Source organism: Gouania willdenowi, chromosome 12 (assembly GCF_900634775.1).
Source record: "Gouania willdenowi chromosome 12, fGouWil2.1, whole genome shotgun sequence".
NCBI classification, from domain to species: Eukaryota; Metazoa; Chordata; class Actinopteri; order Blenniiformes; family Gobiesocidae; genus Gouania; species Gouania willdenowi.
This window is the reverse complement of record NC_041055.1, coordinates 9414069-9430207: the sequence shown is the minus strand read 5'-3', so window position 1 is coordinate 9430207 and position 16139 is coordinate 9414069. Positions and strand designations below refer to the sequence as shown.

The 16139-nt window shown below is 39.6% G+C and overlaps 1 protein-coding gene across 1 annotated transcript; it reads right to left on the bottom strand.

Annotated features, from left to right (window-relative positions):
* Positions 1 to 1242: 1242 nt before the first annotated feature.
* LOC114473461 (leukemia inhibitory factor receptor-like) lies at positions 1243 to 16102 on the bottom strand. The gene is made up of 17 exons (XM_028463100.1): positions 15927 to 16102; positions 13724 to 13875; positions 13486 to 13639; positions 12365 to 12634; positions 12153 to 12279; positions 10826 to 10962; positions 10370 to 10515; positions 9613 to 9766; positions 9462 to 9523; positions 7777 to 7990; positions 6022 to 6201; positions 5847 to 5948; positions 5610 to 5771; positions 4754 to 4882; positions 4570 to 4663; positions 3688 to 3754; positions 1243 to 1797 (listed from the first exon to the last, which is right to left on the bottom strand). Exons 1-17 carry the CDS (start codon positions 15991 to 15993, stop codon positions 1315 to 1317), a joined length of 2700 nt encoding a protein of 899 aa, XP_028318901.1. The 5' UTR covers positions 15994 to 16102; the 3' UTR covers positions 1243 to 1314.
* Between the last annotated feature and the right edge of the window lie 37 nt (positions 16103 to 16139).

The following is a 16139-nucleotide window of genomic DNA, read 5'->3' as shown; positions in this document are numbered from 1 at the left end:
TTAATTAGGCTCTGTTTTTAATCGCACCTAAAAATAGGTGAGAAACGCCCTCAACTTGAGGTATTTTCATTTAAAATACGTTTTTATGGCAGATCAAAACATTGATGTATAACAGAGTGGCTTTATAAAGTCATTTATTGTTTGTTTTAAACAGACTTGAACACATGCAGGCGTAAACATTTACATTCCTCTCTATGTGAGACTACAGTTCCGAGGGCTGTAGTCTCACATAGTATTGATGCAGGCTTTTGTAAATAAATAATAATAATAATAATAATAATAATAATAATAATAATAGTAAATACAAGTGAAATAAAATGTCATATGTAGTGCTATAAGTTAGCACATCATAAACAGAACACTTTTCTGACACCGAACTTGTTACTTTTTCTCTCCTTCAGATGATATTTATCCAGTGAGTTTGTTCATTTGTCAATCACTGCCAGTGGGCGTTAACTGTAGCTGTTCCCGCTCAACTTTCTTGAAGCCAAAACACAGCGCTTAGGTGCGCTGCCATCTTGCAAATTTGGATAAAGAGTCTGCGCAGTAGGGTCCGGCAGGAGGAGCCCTAGTAGCACGCCCCGCCCATTTAGCGGCTGTCAATCATCTTCAAATATGTCAAATCCCATTTTTCAACCTAAAATAACTTATTTAAAGCAAACTTCACAGAAAGATGAGCACTTGAATGCAATGTAGGGTGATAACTAATAATCACAGCAGAGTTTTGGTTTACAAAAAAAAAAATTCTGTGACGAGTATTTTAACTTTACAGTTTGACCAACATCCCATCCATTAACATTGAGTTTATGACCTATACTGCAGCCAGTCAGCAGGGGGAGCTCTAAGCTTCACTTCCCCGTGAACGTGCGTCGTTCATTCATTTTACAGTCTATGGTCACAGCGTGCTTGCAGTATGTAGCAGTTAGCACTGTCCATGTGTCCGAGCTAGCTGTCCGCACTAGCTCTCCGTGCTAGCCACTACATTGAGGTGGTAGCAAAGGCTGCAAAGCCCCGGTGATAAGGAAAACTCTTTCATGCACAATCGGCAAACAACTAGGCTTTAGTTTTCCATCCGGTGTTTTTAAAAGCCAAAATTAACGCAAACAAAGCTGAGCAGTTCGGCAGTCTCACATCTTGTATTGTAGTCTGTGCATCGGTAATATGGGTATATCGGGAACTCTTTAAATAAAAAAGGTTCCACACTGTTTGGAGTGCTTAAATAAAGTTATTTTTTAGATGACAGCCCTAATACTTTCACAAGCTGATGAATGAATGAATGAATGTGTTGTCAAACATGCCACAGATGTATTTGTCTCACCACTGTTGATTCCTGTGACTAGAAGCCGAAGGTAAGGAAATGTAAGAATGATCGCAGCACATGGGACCACCCAGGTCCTCAACCTTCTGCCTCCCACTGAAGGTCATTGCCACACTCTGAGGCTGCTCTCCGCCCCACATTTCCTTTCCTGTTGTGTCCTCCTGATGCTGAAGTCCTGGACAGGTGGTCAGAGTCTCAGTCTGGACTGTTAGGTTATAAGAAGGGTTCGTCAACCCAGGAGAGTGTGAAGCTGCTGAGGTGACAGCTGTGGGTAGGAGGCGGGGCTGATGGGAGATGTACTTCTGATGATGTGTATTGTAGTTTTCCAAAGACGTTTGTGTCATGGCTAGTTTGTCTCTCTGGTTGACGTCAGTTGTCACTAATGTTCCATAATGAAGGAGCAGCTCTGGAGGGTCCTGAATATCTGCTTCACTGCAGAGGCTGTGATCAAGGTGAAGGCTGTGACCTCTGGGTTGACCCTAGAATCACAACACAGTCATGATTCTATTGCATTTCACGTTGAATGTTGTCAATAAATCAATATACTGTTCAAATGAATGGTCACTAGATGAGCTGTATATCAGATGCTCACTATTTTTGTGTACAGATACTGTATGTGGATGCTTACACAATCAGCTGTAGTTGTCATTGCACATGCTACAGAGCAACACAATTACATTTCAGTTTGATCTCGTCCAAGAAACATGAAAGACAATCACATATAACATGGGAGGACAAGGGCGGGAGAACTGTGGGTCTCCACAAGGGAGGAAAGGAGAGGGGAAAAGGCAGGTCCTAGATATTAAACACCTAATGATCGAACCCACTCTTAAACCCTGAACAGCAATTAGAGCAGCGGTTCTCAAACTGGGGGCCTTCGAGCTGTAGCTCAGGGTCTGTCAAATAATTTTTAAAAACACTTTAATTAATGCCGTACCATTATGAAAGTGTATAACTACATATGGGCATCAATCAGGGTTGGGGTCAATTACATTTTTCAGTTACAATTACCTTTTCAATCACCCATGTTTAATTACGATTGCAGTTACCAGCATTTTTTCCAATTATAATTAAATCACAAATATTTTTTATCCCCAATTACGTTCTCAATTACTGAAGTTCATTTACAATTAATCACAATTACTGAGCCTTAAATAAATAACCTAATAAATGTTAACCTTCCTCTTGTGTTAGCTTTCTGTTAGCATCTCTTATGATAAGGTCCTCTCCTATCTATTGGTTACTTTGTTAAACTTATCAATGACAATATAGGTTTTAATATTTTTTAAATGGTAAAATGTGAGAAAGCTTGATATAAAATATATTTTAATAATTAACTACATATGTGTAGAACTGTACATAAAACTGTCAAATGGTTCCCCAGTTTAAATTACAATTGACAATTTTTATATATATTTTCATGCCAATTACAATTACAAAGTCAATTATCTGAACTCAATTACGATAAAGACGGCAACTGATTTTTAAAATTACAATTTTAATTACGCTATAATTGTAATTAATTATCAAATACGCAATTAGAATTGACCCCAACCCTGACTTCAATTATCCATGTTCAATTACAACTAAATTATGATTACGGTGACTAGCTTTTTGAACCAGTTACAATTATAATTACAATTGTAATTTTTGCACTGCAAGTCAATTACAATTAAGTTCTCAGTTATTCACAATTATTGAGCCTTTAATAAATAAGCCCATAAAACCTAACCTCCTTGTGTTAGCTTTCTGTTAGCATTTCTTATTAATGCCTTTTTCTGTCAGAAGACAGAAGACATATGAAACATATTCTAATGATTACCTATGTATGTGTAAGCCATAGAACTCATTAGAAAGTCAATTTTCTGAACTCAATTACAATTCAATTATGATTACAACAGCAACAAATGTTTTCAATTACAGTTACAATCATAATTGACCCCAACCGTGGCACTAATGAATCACAAAAGCAAACTCTATTTGAATACTGGACATGACACACTGCTGTATTACTGTGGCGTGTCATGGTTGTCTTTATAGTCTATTGATAGTTCATTTCTTCTACAAAGATCTTCAATATTATTTAGTTTGAAGCGTTCAAAGAATAGATCATTCCTGTGGAGCTAAGGGCTACAAATGGAAGTGGATTCTGTTTGACTGATGTGAAGAGTATAAGGGGGTCATTGTAAAATGTTCTCCCCTTTAAAGAGTCCCTGGAACCAAAAAGTTTGAGAACCCCTGCGTTAGAGAATGAAGCTTTAAACATGTGCTAATGTCATTTCACAGTGTGACGACAAACCAATGGCAGCAGAAAGATCTAAGCAACATTACCCAAAGGTTTTTTTTTACACATGATACAATGAACTTACCAGTGAGATCAACCACTTTTCTGATAACACTGGTTTAGGAATTGGAGGATAGACCTTATGTTTGATGCTGTCCAAAGACAAAAACACACGAGGGTAAAAAGTTGAGTTGAACAACAACAAAAGAAGATGAAAAAGTGAATAACGTCCTCAGGTTTAACTCTTTATAAACAAGGCTGACATTATCTTCAACTTTTAATAGAGCTGCAACTAATGATTATTTTCATAATTGATTCATTGGTCAATAAATCAATAGATTTTTTTTAAAACACATATCTATAAAGCACATTTAAACCCTGCTTAAGCTGATTAAACTAAAATAAAAGTGTCACTCACGCACAAACACTGGCGCACGAGCACACACAAACACTCATGCGCGCGCACAAACACTGGTGGTGCGCACACTCAAACACTGGTGGTGCGCGCACACAAACACTGGTGGTGCACGCACACAAACACTGGTGGTGCGCGCACACAAACAATGGTGGTGCATGCGCACACAAACAATGGTGGTGCATGCGCACACAAACACTGGTGGTGCACGCACACAAACACTGGTGGTGCGCGCACACAAACACTGGTGGTGCATGCGCACACAAACACTGGTGGGGTGCGCACACAAACACTCGTGGTGCATGCGCGCACACAAACACTCGTGGTGCATGCGCGCACACAAACGCTGGTATGCGCACACACAAAGCTCTGCAGGTGAAGCAAAGGGCTCTGCGTCACAGTCAGTGACATGAATCCCACGACGCAACAAATTGATAATAAAATTTGTTGTTAACGCTTTCAATAGTCGATTTTATCGATTCGTTGTTGCAGCCTTAGTTTCTATTGTCAAAACGTGTGTGTTAGGTTGACTGAAGTGTGTAGCCTACGTACCTGCTCCAGTGTTTGTAGCAGAAAATGGTTGAGAGGGAAATGAAACCGGAAAGCCCAAGCAGGGCAACGAGGATGTGCATGAATAAATCCTCAGCTAATCAGGACACACAACAGATTAAAGCGAAATGTAAAAAAAAAGCTGCAGGTTGTGATCAGATGTGGTCATTACATTGCGTTAACTTACTCTGGGAATTGAGTTTTGCTGTGATAGATGTATTCCCGCATTCTCCGACTGATGTGACAGCAGTTACTGTGAAGCTGTACCAGGTGATTCTCAGGTTTTTTGCTGTGATGCTGGTGCTGTGAGGGTCGTCTAAACATGACAAAGAGGAGGAACCAAGCGTTACCCCAAAGCCATGTCAACAGATTCATTAAGGCAGAGATGGGCAACTTTTATCACAGCAGAGCTGCAAAATTTTGATTGTCTGATTTTGAGGGTCACATTATCAAGATTTGAGTCAGCATTTCCAATAATAACCAATCTGACCATTAAAACAGGAAAGAACAAAGGGTTTGAGTAGTTTTGTTGTAGTTTTTTACGGAAGCTTATTGCATTCACTTGAATAAAAAAAAGTTTCTGTTTTTATTTTACTGTGGTTTTGTGTGGGTTTTTAAAAAAACATTTTGTGTATTCTTCTGTCATTCTTTGTATTTTTCTTGTTCAGTGTATTTTTGTTGTTTTTCAATATTTTTCTTTTTTTTCATCTTGATTATGTTTTTGTCATTCTGTGGATTTTTGTTGTTCTGTGTGTTGACAATGTTGTTTTCTGTTATTGTTGTGTTTTTTTTTTGTTTTTTTTGTAACCATAGTGTGTATTTTTCTGTCATTTTCTGTGTTTTTGGAATCATTTTACGCATTTACTTTGACAGAAAAATGACAGAGAAAGAATTCATCACTGTGCAAATTACCAAATGATTTAGTTGTAGATATCTCACTAAATTCATAAAATCAATAGTCTGTTGGAAGTAGAAGGTATCAGTCAAACTCTATTTATTCACACCACAGGTTGGCGCCATGGCTAAGAAGATGTGAACAGTACCTGATTTTACTCTGAAGATGTGTCCATTGAGCTCCTGATAGTACAGCACATAGCCTTGGATGAATGCAGACTGTTTTCTCAGAGAAAAAGAGTCCCAGAAGATCTCCACATCCAACTGGTGTTGTTTGAAGTTTAGCGGTTTGAACAGATCATCCTCTATTCCTGGTACAGATTGAGATCAAACACTTGTCAACTGGTGAAGTCTCCTGTCAGCCTGACATAATGTGAGAGTCCTACTTTTCTCCTGCACATAGCCCTCCCTTCTCTGCAGAAGCACAGGAGATCCCCTGGTGCAGGCGTAAATAGACAAAGAATATCTGATTCCATCTTTGAAGCTATCTGGAAAATAATAGCACACGTGTATCTAAATGTCAGTAAGTGTGACATCATGGAGGGCTTTTTAAGGACTTACCGGACTTTACAGTCACGTTGGTTTCATTGGGTGCAGCTCTGAGCCATTCCACGTGATCTTCACTGAAGGTCGGACACCAGTCCACTATGTAACCACAGCTGGCAGCGGGACTGGCAGGCCAGGACAGTGAGAAGGTCCCATTACTTCCAGTAATCCAGGAATTGTTCAAAGCAGCTTTGTCTGAGAACAAACACTTCTGGATTTAGGTTTGCCCGTAAATCTGCTTTTAATGGTCAAGGTTACATCACGTTTTTTTTTTTTTTTTTTAACTTTGGAATTGATTATTCAGAATGAAATAAATTTGAATTAGTGTTCTGCTTTGTGTTTACATGGAAATAATAATTCCGAATTGAGGCTTACATGGAAACATGTTTATTTGCCTTTATTCAATTCCGTTTTAGGTCTGGGGATTGGGAAGGTTTCTGTTTGAGGTATCACGTCTATCGGAAAAAAAACACTCTTTTTCACTAAAACATAGAAGACCACATAAGTACTATTTTGTACTTTTATTTTGATTGTAGTTTTGAAGCAGCAGCTCAACAAAAACAGTTTCACTTTCGTCAGCTGAGCAAGAGAATGGAGATAGATAGACTAACGCAGAAGCAGCAGACCATACGTTGGCCAATCAAAGTCAGTAGTTAATGCAACGGCTGCTGTTCCTCCAATATACAGGAGGTTAAGTGGAAGGAGAACATTCAAACAACCCCCGCATCAATAGTGACACTATGTGTCCTGGTGCAGGGTTTCACGTCCCCCGATAAAGCCTGTTTTGTTTGCTGATGACGTGTGTGCGTGTGTGTAATAAGTCTGCGTTTTCGCATGTTTGTTATCGTCCATCCACTCTTTTTGTTATATCCATGTCTCCTAAGGCTCTTATTAAATAAACAGTCTTGGGTGAAAACCAAAGCTTTCTTTGGGCGACCTTTAGAGTAGTTCACAATATGATAGAATAAGTAAAAGTTTTCAAAATTTTGCCAGATCGCATTTAGCCTTGTTTCTATTGACATCTTGAACATCTATACCAAAAATTGAGCCAATATAAAGTCAGTAAAGGGTAGCACACTTTTTCACAATTTTTATTGCTCAACTGAAGAATGAGCAACTTTCACAGGTACAAGAAATGTACTTTTATATGCACTTGAACGATACAAAGGTAAGAGTGGACAATATTTGTCTCTCCCTGTATTTATACTAAATGAGTAAGAACATTAGAACAGTTCAAACCCTATTCCTGAAAATTGAAAAAACATTGTTGAAAAAGTGTGCCACTCTTAAATGTGCAGCAATTGACTCTATTTTTGGTACAGATGCTCACAATGTCAATTGGCACGAGGCAAAAAGTGATCTGGCTAAATTTGGTGAAAATTAAATTTGTGAACCACCATAGCCGCCATCTTGGATGATGTCGTCACCAGCACGTCATCGCGACTGGGCAAGCTTGCGTAGAACGACCGACATTTATTTAAAGTGGAATTAAATGTATACAAGGTTGCGGAATTACTCCATTCGGAATTAAAATTAGAATGAACCAGACACTTAATTAGGATTGGGGTTTAATTTGGAATGTCCATTTTCATTTGGAATTTTGTGTTTACAAGGTCAGTTTAAAGAGGATTTCATTTGTATTCTGAATGAAAGGGAAATTAAAGCTCTCATGTAAACTTGGCCATTATTGTCTCAGGACCACACAATGACACAGACACTGTAGAAACAAACAAAACCCAGTGAAGACGTCGTGTTGACTGGGCGCGGTACCTGGGCTGATGGTGATGGTGGACGGGGAGGAGCTGCCGTTGATGTTTCTTGCAGTAACAGTAACAATATGCTCCTCACTGCTGTTCAGACTGAGTGCGACACTGTGATGTCTGTGTGATACCGTAGCTTTGTTTGTATCACTTGCCGCTCCAGGCTTTGTCCAAGACACGTCATAATCGATGATGTCGCCATGACTCTGATTGGCTCGGGGACGCTGCCAACAAATGTGCATATGAGTTTTTAAGATAAATTTAATATGACTTTAGGGCCTGTATTACGAAGCTGAATTTCCTCTTATTGCGCTAACTTCCGGGATTAATTTGGTGCGTCTTGTACTACGACGCTGGCTAACTTCTTACCGAGGTAAATCACCATGGTAACTTAGGGTGAACATCTAACCTGGTCGGGACTGGGTTATGAAGTGGGTAAGATCTAAAAGAGTACAAAAGTCCTGCCTCCTGACCATTCAGTTCTTTTGGAAAATGGCCCTTTATTAGAAGATCCTGGTTGGTGCGCAAAATGACATCCTTTAGGAAGATATAGATTTACATCTGATGGACTGATCTACAGTCAGCTGATGAAGCATGTGTCGGGCACTCTCCGTATCGCGGACGGATTAAGTTATTCATTTATACATACACTATACTGACATTGTCAGTCTCAGCAGGAACATACGACAGTGAAACAATGTGTGGATACAGTGTGTGTGATAAATTGAGGACTACCTGACTAGAAACACGTCTGTGCCTTAATAAAGTGAAACTGATCAGAGCGCTGTCCGTTTATCATCCTATGGACTAATATTTTATAATCTCAAGCTTTTACGCATTAACGGTGTCAGCAGTTATTCCTCATTTGTGACAAAGTTGCTCTACAGTTTCTCCGTGATTGTGATCGGTTTGACACTGTAATCTTCACGCCTGTCACTGGAGCGCACACGTAGCCTGGCTAAAATCACCTCGCTTAAAGGTGCAGTCTGCAGCTCTTATAAAAGTGACTTTTTGTCATATTTGCTAACGCTGTCACTCTGTAAGGACAGCCTTACATGATAAGACCAGTTGTTCTGGTCCCAGTGTTTCATTTACATGAAATGTTACTGTATTCTATGATCCCTGTGTTTTTTGTTTTTTTTTTGTGTCCTGTATGTAATCTTTTTATATATTGTTTTGTGTCTTGCCATGTCTTATTGTTAAGTGTAACATTTTATTACATCAGCCTGTCTAGGGACAGCAGATGGAAATTAGCCGTTGGCTACAATCTGGCATATTTACATTTTTTTGAATGTTCATTAATATGTATTGTCCCTACTTAAATAAAGAAATTAAAATAGTAGTTTGTGTGAAAAAGGCTCATTGAGTCCCCCCTGCTCACACATTGAGAGAGAGAAGTGCTGCAGTAATATGCTTTTAACAGAGCATGTTTTATTACTGTGATGTTGCTGTCGAACTAACATTAGCTTGTTAGCTCCTCTGAGGTAGGGACTTTGGAAAGTCTGGAGACAGGGCAAGAGAGCAGCAGATCTGAGAGTTGCTGACTGCACCTTTAAGTGAACGTGTTTATATCTTGCTTCATAGGACAGAGAATGTTTGGTTAGGTGAAGCCAGCCAACGGAGATGAATCCTGGATATGCTTATTCAGCTTTGTAGTACAGGCCCTCTATTTCTACAATGAGTCATTAAACTCACTTTCCAGATAATAATTGTCTGGTTTTCCTTCCTCTGCATCCACACATCGAGAGCGTCTGGTACTGTGGTATACGCAGACAAACACTGCCTGTTAAACAGCTGATGTTACTGCATGTAATTCCTGTACTTCATCACTTACCTCGTCACTTACCATCACTCTGTGTGATGAATATAACGCTCCTGCTCCAATCTCCCCATTTCCAAAAATGTTCAGCTTTTCCGCATCGCACTTTTACAGCATACCTCCAGTTTGGTGTCAAGTCGTTTATGACCACAGCACTCAGGCCGACTCCAAAGTGTTCAAACTGGGAAGACAAAACCAACACTAGACCAGTGTTTCATATCCCGTGTCACCTCATTTTAACACAGTTTTGAACAGATAACACAATCATGTTGATTGTTTGATCCGAGGGCCACATTATCAAAATTCATATCAGCATTTAGAATGACTAATTTGAGCATTAGTACAGGAAAGTGAAAATGGTTTTTTGTAATTGTTTTTTGTTGTAGTATGGATAGTCTTCTCTCATTTTGTGTTTATTTAGCATGTAATATGAATCATTTTGTGCATTTCTGTGTTTGAGTCGTTTTTCTTTATTTTTGTCTTCGTTTTGTATATTTTCTTAATTTTTGTGTATATTTGTAGTCGTCTCAGTTGTTTTTGAAGTCAATTTCTGTATTTTTTTTGTCCTGTTCAGTAATTTTTGTAATTTTGAGGGGAATTTTTTTGAGTCATTTTGTGTATTTTTCTGTATTTTGTATGTTTACTTTGGGGGCCACAGAAAATTAGGCAGAGGGCCGTATGTGGCCCGCCAGCCGCTGAAGTTGACATTGGACAATGTAACTCAGATCAAACAATCCTGCTCCTCACAGAGACGCAGGTTTAATCCTCCTGTTTTGACGCTCACTGTGGACTTAGTGTCGCTGTGGCTGATGTGAACTTGGCAGATGAGCCTGAGCCTGTTGTACTCCCTGACGCTCCACGTCCACTTCAGACTGACGTTTCTGGAACACACACTTGAAGCAGCCACTTGCTCTGGAGCAAACATGTGAACTAAAAAAAAAGGCAACAACAATAATCAACTTAGTAAAAAAGCACGAGCCATTTAAAGGCAGGTTAGGTCATTTTCGAAAGCTAGCATGATTTTTGAATGTAGCATCCTCAGAGGGCTCCGCCAAATGAACCATTTTTACAGGTATACAGCTGCTGCAGATGACATATTTTCTTTTTCTTTTTCAGAGCACATACGATCTTAATTTCTGTCAGGACATAAAGACAATTTCAACCAAAAACTTAAAAAAATGCGTCTGGAGAAAATGACCTACCCTACCTTTAACGTTTTCTGATTTCGATGATTTCATACCTCTTTGAGTCAGATCAGCCTCATCATGGAGCTCCACCTCTCCAAGTTTATTTTGAGCTTTCAACGTCCAATTCCTCACTTCAGCTTCCACTTGGATTAGTGTTGAACATTTTGCTGAAGGTCCATTTAAACAAGGTCTGAAAAGGTAATTGAGAGTTAAGAAGTGTGTGACATTAACAGTGAGCAGAGGTATACATTAGCGAATGCTTACGCCTTACATTAAAGGGGACATATCATGGATTTAAATCCTTCCTTTTTAGATATAAATCATACAGTTGTGGTCTATATAAAGCGGAACTGCAATGCTTGGGTCTGAATTCCTCATTATTATAGCTCCCCAGACCCCTTTTCTGATGTGCTTGTAAGAGCAACTCGTTTTGGTGCGGTCTCTTTAAATGCAAATGAGACACTTCATACCCCGCCCCCTCTCCAGGTTCAACTCCACCCTGCTCGGCCATTTTTGTAGTTTGATAGAAGAGATACGGCTATGTAGCGGCGCATAAACTTTTTATTCAGAGGCTATTTTCAAAATGTCAACAACAGAAGACTTGTCCATCCAGCCTTTCATGTTTGAGCCAGAGTTGGACCCAGCGGAGCGCAATTCTTCATGGTGAAGCCACACTGCTCCTAGCAGTTGATACGGTGATACAGCAGCGAAAATGAATCTTGAACCATGAATTTACAACATTAATCTGAAAATGAGGATTTTTTATGTCACAGAGCTATAAAATCAAGAACAAATCAGGGCAGAGCTGCATTCTTCTTGTAAATAGGTAGATACATTTCATTTTTTTTTTACAGCAGTTTTACTGTTTTGGACTAAATGCTGGAATTCACTGGATTTAGAATGTCTTAGAAAGACTTTGAGAAAACTTTTAATCAAATATATGGAATCAGTAAGACATGGCATTGCTTTAAAGGTGAGGGGTGCTGGTTTGTTTATGTCGCCATTTTTTTTTTCCCAAGTTTGATATAATAATTGACTGTTTGCTGTGATGGTTGTCTTAGAATGGTATTTTAGAATAGATTTTAAGCTATATGATACTTGTGATATGCTGCTGTATTTAAGAAGCATTTAATACCTTAAGAGCGTGAATGAGTGAGAACATACATTTTGACTCGTATTTGCAATACGGTGGACGTTACGAGTTGAGACAAATGTTTGTAGTCAACATTATCAATTATGTTACTAATCATTTTTGCATTATTGTACTGTACATGTTATACACATTGTGGGTGGCGTAAATCTCGAGACAGTCTATATTTAATTCTATTTTTTTCAAATGTTCTTAGTAAGGAGTTTTATAACCGTGTGGTTTCGATGTACCTTCCCAGTAGATTATACTGTGTTGGACTCCTGAGAGACAGGCGTGTGTCTCGTCCTATAGTCCAAGCACATTCCACTGAGCTCATATCTCGAGTTTCACACAGAAGATCCCTGTCATCAGGTGGGTCTGACTCATGGGAAACAACACCAAGACACAATCCTCAGCGTGAACCAATACAATGACATTCAAAGGACTAAAAGGCTTCACATACAGCCAATGAAGGCACATGCTCCGTAAGTGCTTGTGTTGGTTTGACATTTGACGTCCACACAGACATCTGAAGCCTGGTCCAGCAGAACGTTCAGGGCGTAGATGTCGTCACTGATCTTGGTGGTGCTCATGTGGGTTCCTCTGTTGCCGCTTAGATACATGTGCTGGAAGCTTTCCCCTGCTGGTCGGACACAGCAGAAGGTGGCTGTGCTGCCTGCCTTAAACACTTTGTCTCGAGGAAAAACTCGTTTTCTTTTTAAATCACGGTTTCCTGTAGAGGCACAAAGGTTATGGTCAAGGTAATTTGACCTGTGTTGTAAAGTGAATTTGCAGTGAGTCAGCTTTAGTTTTCATAAACTTTAGACAACGTGTGTCAAATCTGAGCCTTGGGGGTCAAATCCGGCCCTTTGGAGCACCCAATTTGTCCCCATAACAAAGTAAAAATGATGAGAAAACAAGAAATATTGTTTAAACTACCAACTAATTATGTTGTAGATACATTAGTCTGTCCAAATACACCTTGTCTGCACATGCTATCATAGGTCAACACTATATGCAGTGCAATGCATTTTTTGTTATTGAAATTAAATAAATGAATTTATGTTATTGCATAATTGTGACCATCACAGTCACCCTTACCCTTAAGGGAGGGTAAGAAAAACTTTATTAAAGAGAGAATATAAAAAGAGATTACAGTGTTACACCTAGGTGAGGGGGAAAGGAACAGGGAAGAGGGAGTTAGGGTAGGAAAATGAAAGGGGTGGGGAAGAGTTGACTGTTTTGAAGTGAGAGTGAGATGTGATGTTATTGTTGTGTAATCAGTTAAGCCAGTCTGGTGACAAGTGTAGAGAAATATAAAACGGGTGACACAGCACCCATCTTACGTATAACAATGGTGGCCGTGAACAGAGGGAAGGAGGGAAGGTACACAAAGGTAATGAAACTCCACGATATTTGCAGGGCTTACAGATTCCCTGTGCTTATATCACATGATGAGTAATTTTTCATCACAAATTGTTGAAAGAACTCTCAATCGTTTTAGTCAAAGTATAAAAAGACGAGTAGACAAGTGACTGCGTGTGATTGAACCGAGTACATAAAGCTGAATATATCATTACTGACCAGGTAAAATCTCCCTCTGTGTCCATGGGCTGGTGTAGTTCTTGTTGCGTACACGGAGTCTGAGTGAATGTGGGGCACACTCCAAAGACAGAGTAGGGATCCACTTCCATGTATGAACAGATCCTCTCCAGTCAGGCGTCACAACTACGTTACTCTGTGTTGGAGAAAAGAGCAGGAATGAAAGCTAGAGTATGTGTCCCACTGTTCCAGGGTTTTGAACACGCTCACACACTCTTACGCGATTGACTTCAGTGTCTGCGATGAGCACCAGCAGCTCGTACGTGATCACATCATTGAAAGCAAAGCACGATGGATCATCTGTCCAAGTAAGCAGGAGCAGCTGGTCGGAGCCGTTCAGACTGAGATTCTGAGCTTCACAGTGGAAAACATCTGAGAAGAGAAACTTGTGTCAGAAAACACCTCATTTTATTCCAAATCCAAAGAATTGTCTACAAATTGTCTTTAGAAGTGTCTAAATATTAAAATTAAATATACTTCCATGACAATTAAAAGATCATCAGTTCCTTTTTCTCTTCAAACAGCTGTTTGGTATTCTTTAGTTGCTTTAGTCTGGGATCATGGTCCCGGGTACGACATTAAACTGCATCCAGGCGGGGTGGGGAGGTCGTGCTCGGGATCAGTGCATCCCAACCTGAAACCTTTAAAATGCGCAAGGGTGACCGTTACTACTCACTCAGTGACTGGCGAGTGCGGACGGTGCCACAGAACTGAGCGGGCCCTTGGGTTACTAGGGTTTGGAACCTTCAAGTCTCCAACGACAGTTGTTTCTCAACTGCATGAAGGTCGTTCTATCCAGGAACTTGGGGTGACGTGGTAGTTCAGAAGCTATAGGCGTTACTGAACTGGCCTATTTTGGAAAACCTCAGCCCAGTCCGAATGGAGAGACCCCTAGAAAAGGTGGGGCAAACATGGGTCACCACAGTCCCTCATGACTGGCAGACTGCGGCCAATGGGGACCTACTCGTGGTCAAAACATGAGAAGAAAACCGAAACTGAACCCTTGCTTTCAGTGGGAGTAATGGAATGTGAGGACCCTCATGGAGCACGATGGCCAGAGAGGCCACACCCACGCACTGCTCTTGTGAGTCAGGAGCTGGATTTCTTCAACAATGGCACCCCCCCCCCTCTCCAAAACAAGACTTGCCAGAGAGAGAAGCCTCTCCGAAGTTGGTGCCAACTACACGTTCTTCTGGAAAGGGATAGATCCACGGTGTCTTTGCAATCAAGACATTGATCGTGAATCGCTATAACCTGTCTCGAGATCCTCCACGTGCCTCTCATTGACAGCAACCGCCTGACCCTGATCTCAGTCTACGCACCAACCCTCAACTCTGTGGATGACGTCAAGGAGTCATTCTACACTGCACTTGAATATTTTGTCCATTGTTTCCATTGGCTTTTGCAATTCATTGTTTATATATTATTTTTCCTCATATATCAAAGACTATTTGTGCATTTTGTCTCCTGATTTTACAAATATTTATTTTCTTAACCTTTATTTCAAATTGTAAGTTTAATGACAGGGGTGGAACTTTAATGCAAGTCCTTTGGGCTTCGTCGTTTCCTTGCACCTGTAATGTGTGCTAAATAAAACTTTTGTACTTTCAAACATATTGCAAATTATGAAGTCCATATTTCTGTTGCAATTCAAAACTTATTAAACCTATCTCCTCCTACAATCTTTGCTCAATTGGCACCAAACTTGCTACAGTACATCTTCAGACTGTCCTACTCAAACCATCCAGACAGATAAAAAACTGAGCCTACAGTATATTTAAATATTTCATTGTAAACAATAATGTAAACCTATACTGGCAATTTTTTTTGATGAATACATTTTCAATTATGATTTTAAAAATTGTAGTGATTGTAGATGATATTTGGCAGTTATGAGAATTTTTATTTTTTTTTTTACAGCATTTTGAATTTCGTTCTCATGCGAACAAATGAAGTTGATGCAAAAATCGCATTTTTAAACACCAGTTTTTCACTTAAGGAGCCAATAAATTATTGTTAGAAATAAATGATCAACATCTCAATGCTATATAAGTGCAATTTTTCTGTCTGAAATGATTTTTTGACAACTGTTAAACGCTAATAACTATTGTCTTGCCCACAGGTGACTGGATCAGTTAATTAGTGAAGCTACAGGTTATTATCTTATCTTTAATCTTGCTGTAGATGCTCCACAGTGATATGATATTTTGATTCATTATAATAAAGACCCCTCATGGCTCAGTCACTTCAAGGCTTCCATAGGAATAGATATAAATGCAGGCTCACGAGCAATTTTTTTTTAAATACACATACACTTTCACATTTCTCTGCTGTCGGGATAGAAACGTCTCTGTGTACAAAGGCACTCGAACACAGCGGATATATTTTAAAGCTCTGGATGAATGAGAAGTTAAAACACTCACCCTCTGTCCGTGTATCACCTTGTGTGACCGAACCCAGTGATGAGACCAAGAATAATAAAGGGATCATGGTAAATTTCTCCTGATAACCTTTTGAGTCTTTATTGGAGTGAATATGTGCATCAACAGGATCTGAGGTTGGTTTGAAAGTTGTGAAAAAAATCAATCTTCAGTTCTTCCCTGACGCCACACTCCCCTCCCAAACGTCCCATGATG